Source organism: Sphaeramia orbicularis, chromosome 19, assembly GCF_902148855.1.
Source record: "Sphaeramia orbicularis chromosome 19, fSphaOr1.1, whole genome shotgun sequence".
Classification (NCBI taxonomy): Eukaryota; Metazoa; Chordata; class Actinopteri; order Kurtiformes; family Apogonidae; genus Sphaeramia; species Sphaeramia orbicularis.
This window is the reverse complement of record NC_043975.1, coordinates 34,960,614-34,972,650: the sequence shown is the minus strand read 5'-3', so window position 1 is coordinate 34,972,650 and position 12,037 is coordinate 34,960,614. Positions and strand designations below refer to the sequence as shown.

At 39.1% G+C, this 12,037-nt stretch overlaps 1 protein-coding gene across 2 annotated transcripts in view; it reads right to left on the bottom strand.

The window, feature by feature from the left end:
* Window positions 1–12,037, bottom strand: part of wdr90 (WD repeat domain 90) — a 35,047-nt gene that overhangs the window by 5,969 nt on the left and 17,041 nt on the right. For both annotated transcript variants that reach the window (XM_030121845.1, XM_030121846.1), the window contains exons 24-37: window positions 11,767–11,895; window positions 11,439–11,572; window positions 11,298–11,338; window positions 11,090–11,215; window positions 10,411–10,575; window positions 10,226–10,305; window positions 10,043–10,145; window positions 9,592–9,713; window positions 7,104–7,260; window positions 6,790–6,980; window positions 4,256–4,424; window positions 3,984–4,107; window positions 1,795–1,966; window positions 84–206 (exon numbers count right to left, since the gene is read on the bottom strand). In XM_030121845.1, coding sequence (XP_029977705.1) covers window positions 84–206; window positions 1,795–1,966; window positions 3,984–4,107; window positions 4,256–4,424; window positions 6,790–6,980; window positions 7,104–7,260; window positions 9,592–9,713; window positions 10,043–10,145; window positions 10,226–10,305; window positions 10,411–10,575; window positions 11,090–11,215; window positions 11,298–11,338; window positions 11,439–11,572; window positions 11,767–11,895 — 1,836 coding nt within the window. The remainder of the gene's footprint in view (window positions 1–83; window positions 207–1,794; window positions 1,967–3,983; window positions 4,108–4,255; window positions 4,425–6,789; window positions 6,981–7,103; window positions 7,261–9,591; window positions 9,714–10,042; window positions 10,146–10,225; window positions 10,306–10,410; window positions 10,576–11,089; window positions 11,216–11,297; window positions 11,339–11,438; window positions 11,573–11,766; window positions 11,896–12,037) is intronic.

Here is a 12,037-nt window from a genome sequence, read left to right as displayed (position 1 = left end):
TACCATAAATGTATGAATTAAGTTATTAAACAGACACGGCCGACTTAACACCAAAGCCTTTTCTATAAGGTGCTGTCCCTTACCTGGCTGAGGACCTGGAACTGCACCACCAGTTCATTGCTGGGGGCTGACCACACTCTCACGCTGCCGTCTTCGCTGCAGGTGGCAAAATGACTCTCATTAGAGCTAAACACCACATCATTCACCTGAGACGGCAGAGGAAACACAGAAGGAAGCCACTGTTTGTTAGACACAACACATCAATGTAAGTTAACACGAACAGCATTAGGTGGTATAAGTCAATGTTTTGTAACTTTTTAACAGCTGAGAATTTTGATAATCAAGTAATAATAATAATAATAATAATAATAATAATAATAATAATAATAATAATTGGGTGTTTGTTTTCTATCCCAATAAAAATTCCAGACTTTTTCAAAACTGCAATTTTTTACCAAGATCTTAATTTTATGTACGTTTATATCTGCAGTTCATTTTAATAAATGTATGAATGAATGAATGCATAGTTCACAGTAAAATATGCTTTACTGACAGAAATGTTTGTGCATGAATATCACACAAACAAGTTTCACTAGAATCATTCCAGTACCGACCAGTTAGTGAAATCATATCAAGTTTTTTTAAAATGCTTTTCTCATGTATTTCTTATCTTACAAGGTTATGTTATGTGCCTTTGAAAATACTCTAAAATTGGATTATGAGAGAAACTATTTCCATACTTTATTAATACTTCCACACAAAATTCCAGACACACAAAATTCCAGACTAAAACAGTGTTTCAAAATTATATACTTTTTAAGACTTTCAAGAACTGCGCAAGCACCCTGAATAATAATAATAATAATAATAATAATAATAATAATAATACATTTTTATTTATATAGCGCTTTCGATCAAAGTGCTTTAAAACACAGCAACAATAAAAGAGTAAGAGCAGTGAAAACAGATTCAATAAAATAAATAAAAACAGTTCTAAATAAATACAATTCCAGTAAAAGCAAAAGAACAAGTGAAGATCAGCGTAACACCATATGACTCAGAAAAACACACCTCAGGGCGCATATACAACAGTAAACAAGTGGGTCTTTGATTTGCTTTAAACATCTCTACAGAGAGCTGAAAACTGACCACCCATGACTTCTTTTCACTAGACATCACCTATACTGTGTGATTGACGGTATAAATAAAGCTTTTCTCTGCAGTCCTTCTGACCTGTCAAAGCAGGAGAGACACTTGAGGTATTGGTATTAGCTACAGTCTTCAATGTTCAGAATCAGCAGGATTTCTAATCAGGAGCAGAATGCTGTCCTTTGTGAAAAAATCATAAAGGTACTATAATAAGAAATAATCCGTCAGACATGTTTCTGCTGCTGAGTCTACCTCATCATAAAAACAGTATGGCGGCTCCTCTAGATGTGACATTTTAGCCTCATTTTTAAAAAACACGAAATGGTATAAAATAATTTACCTTCACGTTTAGTTGATGACTAGCACAGAGGGGAGCAGATAAATAGGTAACTGTTTGGATCCAGTGACATTACAGACAAGATGATCTGGCTGAGTCTGCAGTATTAATTTCAATATTAAGAATTTTCCTTTGTTAAAGTACTATTAATCTATATGCATTTTTGTGGAAGTGCTCTGCAAAGACAAAATGAAGAAGTACACTAACATGATAAATTTGGGCAAATTTAGCATGTGGTTTGGAACATCTTGTCAGACTTACACAACCTGCTGTAGTTTTTTTTTTTGTGTTATATCTAATATCGGTACCTTGGCCTTATGTCCGCTGACCAGACGGATGCTGCTGTTGCCTGACCAGTGGATGTACCAGAGGGTTCCTGCTGTGGTGCCAACAATGCCCATGTCCATTGTGTTATCGAATGCTGCACTGACCATGGTCCCATCCAACATTATCTCCTGTTCCAACCCCACCGTGGTCTCACTGAAGGGCCGAAAGCAAAGACAATGAGCCCATTCAACATACACACATAAATACCTGAAGATGCAAGGGTAGTTAACATTTTTATGCTCTGTACCAGAAAAATAACTTCCACTGATTTGCATCAAACATATTTTTCTGAAAGTACCAGATGAGTATTATACATATCAGAAGGAATACCTACTCCAAAAATTTGCTCTGCAGTGGCACATGTTTGTTTGAAATGCCTGCTATATATGGTACAATGATCATACATGATAATAGTAACAATTTTACCTTCCGGTTATTATCTAGAACCATTCCATCTGGTTTGCAAAGTATATAGTCAAAAACAAAGGCATTTTTCTTTGTTTTGTTTTTTTTTTATTTATGCTATATGATATCAGTGTTATATTTTGACAGATGTTCTGAAGTCTGCAGTAACACACAGTTACCAGAGCAAAGTAAAGTTTTGACTGAAATATGTTAATGAGCAAGATCTAGCATGAATAACCCCGAGTTTGTTAAATATAGATTCATAAACAATGACTATAAAAAGGGAATGAAACACTAGTGCGTGACATTAAGAGCCAAAACACACACGATTTTCACTTCATGCGTTTAAAATAACTGGTTTTCTAAGTCTTACTGTTTGTGTGTGAATTCAATTGTAGTTATGTTATTCAGTTTATTATTTAAGTCATGAGTTATACTTGACTTGAAAAAAAAGAGTTCATAATGACATATACATGTGTTTATGAGTCTATTCAGTCACAACTTGATGACCATAGGGGAAAAGTGAGTCCCAAGCCAAGACAGAGTTGAGAACCAATGATCTAGAGACACTTGTGAGAGTAGGTTTGTGGTAATCTCAAAGTAAATCTATCAGTCTATATAGCATCTCCCACACACATCGGTTTGTGACATCTCTGTAATTCTCTTCAAGCACATATCACACAGAGACCAGACATGCCCTGTAGAAAAATAGCTATGGTAAATGTCAAGTCAAAAGGTCACATTATGTAAAACTCTAAAAATGGATTGGATCTATATTGCGCTTTTCAAGGCACTGAAGTCACTTTACATTTGATACATTATTCATTCACTCCACAGGTGAATTAATTCATTGGTGGTGCTAAGCTACATCTGTAACCACAGCTGCCCTGGGGCAGGCTGACAGAAGTGTGGCTGCCAATCCAGAGTGACTGACATTGGTGGCAAGGTGGGTGAAGTGTCTTGCCCAAGGACACAACAGCACATGACTGGGACATATATATACCCTATATGAACCCTCCAACCCTCTGCTTATCCTCCTGCTGAGCCACAGCCACCCTGTTCCCCCCCATACCTTTCTTCACTTACCCAGAAAGGTGTGGAGGGCACCCCGCTTGCCACTGGCCAGCTCCGGGGACAGTGGCAGGTGGGGAGTTTGAATGGGGAGATACACCTGTCAAATGGTAATGCTGGTGTCCTGAGGCGAGCTCAGAGGACAGAAACCTCCCATGGAGCAGAAGAGCAAAAGCTCGCTTGATGTTGATGAATGAATACAGACCCTGAAAGCAGGGCCTCACGATCCTTCTGACTTTTTGGGTTTTAAGCAGGAGCTGTCAGAAAAGTTTCCACAGGGATAACTAGCTTGTGGTGGCCAAGCGTTCATAGCGACGTCGCTTTTTGATCCTTCCATGTCGGGTCTTCCTTCATTGTGAAGCAGAAACTCTAATGTTCATAAAGTCAAAAAATATTTCATCAAGCCAGGGAGGTTAAAGTTAGATTGAGCAGTTCAGTCGACTAAGACCCTAGGGTTAGGGTTAACCCTAACCCATGTCTGTGAGGTCAAAATGGGACAAACCATCATGAATTTAGCAGATAGTTTGCATCAATTTGTTTTTTTGTTAGTGTAATTCAATAGAGGGAAAAATGTTACGCATGTCTACAGGTCCTCATGGGTATGTACTATCCTCATCCTTGTACAGTTGTAAAGTATTTGTATCACTGAGATCATAAAAGACAAGACGCCTTCACTGTGCTATCCACTACAAACCTGTTCTCTTCATTGGAGACTTTTTGGCCAGGCTTTGAATCACATACGGCTTCCACTTCCCACATTCTCAACCAGCGGGTGTTGCTGCCTGTCAGCAGACTGTTCCCTTGGCACTGCAGCACTCCTACACCAAGGAACCATGCCAGTCCAATTAGCACTTAAAGAAACCCAAGCCTATAGACTATGACAATTTACTTTAGCAAATCCATTACAGACATCTACTCAAATCAATGAGGATGCCATATCTAAATCTATATGAGGCCGAGTTGTACCAATCTCTCCCTCGTCAGCTTCCCACATCATGAAGCAGCGCAGTGACTTCACGTCCCAGACGCACACGTGTCCTTTATTTGTGGACGTGAACAAGTAGGAATCCATGTGGTAGCACAGAGCTGTCATCTCCACATCTCCCACCTCAGCTGGCGCTTTCACACACTGGACCTGCAAAGGTGAAGTTTTCATATACAAGTAAACCTATGTGATTTTTTCCTCAAATGTATTCTTTTTTTATCAGTTAAAAAAACTAAATTATTAAAAATGTATTGATGTCAAATAATAAAGAGGAAGATTCATCCATTACATTACATCAATTATAAGAGAAATGAGTTCCACCTGTTTCAGTGTACTCCATAAGGTCTTACTTAGCAAAAAAAAAAACAGTCAGAGGTGAGAGGAAAATAAATTGAAGATGCTGTTTAACTCAAACCATCAATTATACATATGCTTATCAATTTAAAGGATGACTTAATTATTTTCAGCTTCTACAGTTTGTTGCAAATACAGTATCATAAAGCACAAAGTCGTTTGCTTGTAGTCATGACCACCTCAGCTGAGACCAAGTCATGACCAAGACCAGAGTACAAGGTGTCTGTAAAGTCTCTTTGCAATTTAACACATTTATTAAAAAAGCAAACGAATAAACAAATCTGTGGAAATTATTACAAAATGAAAAGTAGATACTGAAGGTGTTTTTTGCCTCATTTAACACTTTCAGTGCCATGGGCCGATTAAATCGGCTTTACGAAAACAACCTGTAAAGTGCCACGGGCCGATCAGATCGGCTTTGGAGAACACGCTATATTTGTGTACAAACAAACCATCCACCCCCATTTCTTTCTCACATTTCGATGACGTTCTTTCTGTGTCCCCCTTTTGAGACCAAGCAGACGGGAATTTGAGGTCACGCGACCGAACAATATTTTTATATCTTCTTAATGTTTCTTATTCTCCGGTGTTTCATCAGAGGGAGCCCTCCATGCCGGGGGGCGGCTGTGGACTCCGGGGGCTGTGGCGCCTTCTCTCACTGGGGTCTGCTCCTTTCTGGTGGGTGGGGGTCCCAGTTGGCCCTCTCCCACTGGTTGGGATGCAGGGCTGTGTTGCTGGTGCCTGGTCGCCGGGGTCGGCGGCTGCCTCCTGGTGCGGATGGCTCCCTGAGACAGCGCCTCCTAAATTGATGTTTTACTTTTACTTGTACATTTTTGCTCTGGTCTACCCGTGCTCAGTCAGTCTTCTTAAGTATGTGTGAGCTTGTGGGTTTGCATGTATATGTGGGTTTGCATGTATATGTGTGTGTGTGCGGGTGAGTGGGTGGGGGGCGGTACTGATTTTTAAACTGATATGTAAAGCACTTTGTGCTACAGTTTTTAATGTATGAAAAGTGCTATATAAATAAAGATTATTATTATTATAAATTATGCAAATTACGATCAATAATGAATCAGCTGCGTCCGGTGCGTTTTGGATCTAATCAGCAATCGGTCGGATGTTACCGAGCGGTTTCCTGCAGGATTCTTCAAATATTATGAAAACGACGCGAAATACTGAAAAACGGCCAAATTCTGTGGCACTTTTAAGGCTTATTAGCCCCTTAACTGTCTGGCAGTTAAAGAGTTAATCCACCTCTACATGGGAACCATTAATTGCACGAAGCACATCGGCTTTCTTGCCATGATGGCTGTATCATAGCCTCATCAATGGCAGTAATGGCATCAGTGATCTTCTGCTTCAGGTTGTTGATGTCCCATTTCTTTGTTCAATACACGATATCGCTAACATAACCCCATAGAAAGAAATTTTCTTTCAAAAAACCACGATACACATTGTGCCTTTTCTTGAGTAGAAGAAATTTTTTAGGGGTTTATTTAACAGAGCCTATTTAATCAACAGGGTGCCTGAAATACACAAGTAACATATGACTGAGTAACATATCTCATCAACTGCTTTGTAATACATTTTTTTAAATTGTAAAAAGACTTTGCGACACCCTGTATATCAAGATCCTTAGTCCAATCCCACCCTCGACATATTTGACCTTGGTCTTTGAGAAACTGTGAGAATGTTTTTTGTTAGAGATGAAAATCATTTAAAGTCTGGTCACGCTGAAGCTGCAGACACTTCCTCAGTGATTGTGCGCAGACAGCAAGGAGAGAAAGTTAGAATGACTTCATTTCTGCAACTCATTGTGGTGTACTCTTCATAATTATGTATTTTCATAGTCTGATACTTCAACAGCTTTTATGACACACTGACTTTCTTGACTTGTAAATTAGTCTTTAAGTGACAAAGATAATATGCATAATTGATGGCATGATTAAAACGGCGCTCAACAGTCCTTTAAATTACATTCAGTTGCTCACAAAAATATCTGAGCTTAAGACTCAGTCATTTTGTCTGGAATGTTCATCTGAAAACCGCCAAAGTGAAAATCCCAGAAGTGCTCAGTTGTCAGCTTTGGGCTTATCGCTTGTGTGATAAACCCAAAGCTTTGAGTGCTTTCTCAAATATAGAATTATTTGTTGCCACTTACCTTGAGATCTACATCCAGACCCTGAGAGAGGAGGAGGCAGAAATAAACTCCCATGGTGCCCACACAGGCCAGTTGGCTGGCTGTTGAAGGGCTAAAGGCTGCGTCATGGATCGGCCCTGATACCCTCACACTGGACAGCAACTGGAAGCTCTTTGTGCTCCACAGAGCCACCTCTGGTTCACTGAAGTCTCCTGTGGGGGTTGGGAGGTCATTTCATGAGGCTTAGATGCAATTAAATTAATTATTTCTAGTGGCCATACACATCCGATTTAATTTGAAAGAAAATGCTCATAACTGATTGATGCAACACGAACCAACAGAGAGCAAGTAACGGTCATCCCTGGAGAAAGCGAGACACTGCACTGCCCCTCTGTGGTGGGAAATAGTGCTACGACAAGCTCCGCTTTGGACATCCCAAATGCAAATGAGGCACCTGTCACTGCTATTGTCTCCAGCAGCTGATGCCACAGTCTAGATAGAAGAGATTCCAATAAAACACAAAAAAAATTCATACTGGAATATGATTTCAAAAACCAAGACAAAAACTACTCATGTGACTACTTTAATCATGTCAAACTATGCTCGACATAAGAATGTTCTTGCTATCTTTAGGTCTCCTGTTGTGAAGGACCTACAGCTGCAATCTACACCGAAGTGACTGGAGTGAATTCATCTTCCTTCTGAGATAATGACCGCCTGCAGTGATTAGATACAGTATGTCCCTGGTGAACTAATAAGCTGAAATTAGTCCGGGCTGTATTGAGCTCCTAAGACATAGAGAAAATGTGCCATGCTGTGACTGATGGAGACTAGGATACTGTACATTTGTTTTTCCTTGTGACATTCCAGATATAGTATAAGTCACATCATTATACTATATATCATTATATTATACATCATTATACACTATTTACGGTCATCAAATTGAGCGAGTATCAGAGTACATATCTGGGTATTTTAATTGAGGACTCACTGTCTTTTACCCCTCACATACAGCAACTTTTAAGAAGACTGAAACTAAAATTGGGTTTTTATTTCCGGATAAAAGCTTGCCTTTCATTTGAGGCTAAAAAGAAACTTATTGCTGCCACTTTTAGGTCTATACTCAATTATGGGGACATTATTTATATGAATGCATCGTCTAAGTGCTTAAATGTCCTTGGTACTGTTTATCACAGTGCTCTGAGGTTTATCACAGGCCTCCGAGCTCAAACTCATCATTGTCTTTTATATGCTCGAGTTGGATGGACAGATCTTTTTACACACAGACTGAAACAGTGGTATACTTTTATTTATAGATGTATCCTAGGTTTGCTTCCATCCTATTTGGTGGTCTACATTTGTTTGAATGACTTGAATAATTACAGTCTCCTGTCCCAGGATCTGTTATCTTTACAGGTTCCAAAAGTCAGAACAAAACTGGGAAAGAAAACTTTTAAATATTCTGCTCCCACTGCCTAGAACAACCTATAGAAGGACATTAAACTAAAGGAATTGCTCTCTTTTAATACATTCAAAGTCATTTTAAATTAACAGGAAAAGGACAAATGTGGTTGTACATGTTTTTCTATTGACTGAATTGGGTTTGGTTTTGAGATGCTTTTAAGGAACATCGTTGTTATACTTTTAGTACCTTTTAAAATAATGGTGATGTTTTATATGTATGTTCTTATTAGTTTTAAGTTTGTTTTTAGTACTGACTTTCATTGTGTATATGCATATTAGTGTGGATGTATAGCTGCGATTTCCATTTTGTGTAACTTCTGCTGCACTGCTGTCTTGGCCAGGACACTTTTGAAAAAGAGATTTTAATCTCAGTGAGCTTTTTGTCCTGGTTAAATAAAAGGTATAACAAATACTGATTTTACATTAATTTTAATCAGATGTCATAATTCTCATTTTCACCCAGTCAAAGGAATACATCAGTAGCCACTTTTACAGAGATCTCAGGAGAAAAGGTGAGATAGTGATCCCTCCTTTTTGCCACCATTGACCAATTTCCACAGCCAAGCCAAAGGAGTAAGAGGTGAGACAGGCTGGACTTTTACACAGCAGATCTGCGTTCCAGAATCAAAAAGGCGGTGACACAGTGGAACGTATAGTGTGACTTATAACTTGCGCATCGGTAATACCCCGAGCATAGCGGTGTTGGCTCTCAAAACAGAGTTAGCCCGTCTTTCACCGTTCCACAAATGTTAGCATGGAGAGTCCTCCGTCCGAAGTGACAACAGCTCGCAGATCTTGGTGTCTCCCCAGTTCGACATCTTTCTGGTCGCGTTGATATGTTTATTTACTGTACACAGCCCGCACTCATTTTTAAATCCCTCCAGCGTGGGGGTCACACATGCAATACGCCATCAAAATGTCACAGCTTGGTTGCAGGACGAGAGCTGTTCTTTTTACATAGTGTTCATGATTCCACCTTTATCACGGGTCTGTTACTACCTCCAGAGGCCTTACAGAGCTGTGACAGAGGTGGGACCAAATGATCCCACCGTTTCGTTTATACAGACGTCGTTTCGGAATAAGGTTGAAATACTCCCGGAACAGAATTGCTGTGTAAAAGGGGCTAGTGTCTCTCATATTGTTACTAAATGCTTCTACACTTGTGCCCTCTTTTCTTCTCTCTCTCTCTCTCTTTGTGTAGTGTGTATTTCTTCAGGAACATCAAACACACAGACTTAGACAATGTGTGTTCTACATTCATCTCTTAATTACTGCAATCTGTGCTTCTCTTTCCTACATCCTGTGTTGTAATTGTCAGTTACAAAAGAGAGTTAAGTCTAAATCCAAGAAAAATACCTGTGCATCATTTGTAACTGCAAGGCAAGAGACCTCCTCATTGTGACCACGCAGGTGTTTCTGAGATCCTGTATGAAGGTACTCCACCACTACTATACAACCACAAGAGTATGCAAATAAACCTGCAAGAGAAAGGCATTTTACACTGAAACATTAGACTAAAACCACTTTACAGCTAGAATTGCAAATTAGGATTATGTATCTGTGAAGAAGAATTTACTTTCTGTATCTGTAAGTACAATAAGTGGCTGTCAAATATGTTACACATTTAAAGAAAAATATTCAATGGGTTTCAAGTCATACCTTTGTGTGATTTATGCAACCACTGCATCATTTTATCTTGTGTTTAGGTCTACGCAAACCTTTTACAAACATTATCTGTATTTTAAAGTGTTAATTCCAGGTATCTTATGATCAGTTTGTTGTTCTTAGGGTTTTTGTTTTATTTAACCTTTGTCAGCGCTCCACACCATGTTGCCACGCCCATTGCCATTATAACCAATCACTGCTTTAAGCCTCATGCCCTCTTCTCCTGTTTGAGGAGTCACACATGCCTGGAGAAGAGATAGCATTAAAACTCAAACATAAATGTATGTTTAGGGTTTATAGTATAAGATTGGACATGTCTTTTTACCTGATCCAAACTGGAGGTCTTGAAACGTGGTATAAAGTGCCTGTAACAGTCTGGACGAACCACCTTATCTTTCATCTCACCTTATGACAAAACCCCAATTACAGAAATAAGAAAAAATAAATAAATAAAATCATAATAGACAGCCAGATAAAAGTTAATACTGACCAATGCAAGGTGAAACTTACCAGCATCCAAATGACTAGTGTTTAGCTGAGAAGACGTGACAAGCTCTGTTACTTTAAGGTATGAAGTAGCAGGCCTGCATTCAGATGAGGGACCTGAGCGAGTGCACAGGACAGGGATGTTTGGGCTGTTTATGGCATCCTCACAAAGAGACAAAGAGCCTAAAGCTGCAAAAGAGAGAAGTGATAAAGAAAATTATAATGTTGTAAAAAAAAAAACAAACAAACAAAAAAAAATGGTTCAAAAGTCTCTAAATGCATGAAAGACTTAAGAAATTGCATTAGTATCAGATATATTTGTGATCAAACAGCTACTTAAAACTTCTTAAAATGTTGAGGTAAATTAGATGAAGTGTGAAATGCTCTACATTGGGTTTACTTGTGTATGTGTATTACTCTATTGTAGACTTTACAGAATGTATCTTGTTGAGCTGTGATGTGGATTCTTGCAATTTGTGCCAGATGAGGAAGCATGTTGAGTTGGGAAGTTACAAAAGCTGGGATACTTGGTAACCAAATTAGTGATTTACTAGTGTGTATTTTGGCATTTTGAAGGTCATCTAGAGCTATATTTTTGCAGGAGTATCTCAGACATGCTGATCCATCTACTATAGCTACCAGTTTCAATAGATGAGATGTAACTAGTGACTTGTGAGTTAGAATTTTAACAAAAAATTCATACCTTCATGGTCAGCTTGGTCTATGATGCCGATGTCCAGCCGTGGTGGTGGTGACGAGGGAAGGGGCGCTGTCTGTCGAGGCATCCCGTTGGACATCTGAGCTTGAGTCAGTTCAGCTGGAGATTGAACTGATAAACAAACAGAATAACATTTCAAGTCACATTCACTGTATATTAATCTTACCAGACTACAAACTCAAAGCAGATTTACCTGATTTGCGAGTAGAGCTGTGGTTCACTCTGAGAGGGGAACTGTAAGTAACGGGAACACAGTGAATCACACGTTTGATGCTAATAAAATGTACAAAATATAACATACAACGTTAAGAGAAACAGATGAGTAACTAGGTACCGGCTTTCCGTCAGAGAGTCAGCAGGATGTGCAAGGAAGTCCCAGAAGAATATGGCGTCTCCCACTGAGACAACAGCCAGCTGGTCAGGGGTGAAGCTCACCTGGCGGATGGGCTCACTGTGGCCTATAAACATCTGTTACAGAGAAACATGTGCATCCATTTCATTTCATTTCCAATAATTTAATTCAAACTTGTATTGCAGCATATTACGTTGTATATAGTCACACTAAATACTACAGACTTATAAATGACAAAGAGTAACATCTAATAACATGCAAAAAAGCCTTTGCATTCCAAAAAACTACAAATTCTTTAGTTGTTGACTACCTGTGAATTAATATGAAGCTGCATGCTATAATCCCACACTTTGACAGCATTGTCTCCAGCTGTTAGCAGGAATCGGTTGTCCTCACTCACAGCCAAAGATGAACACTGATTTTTGTGCACCTTGGACACCTGTTAGGATGACAGGAATTCAACAAGCTCTCACATATGTGGTTAAAAAAAGAATTGGGTGATTAGGTGATGACACATTTCAAAACGCCCTCACCAGTTCATCTCCTGCCACTGTACAGATTAGTGACAGATTAAAAAAAAA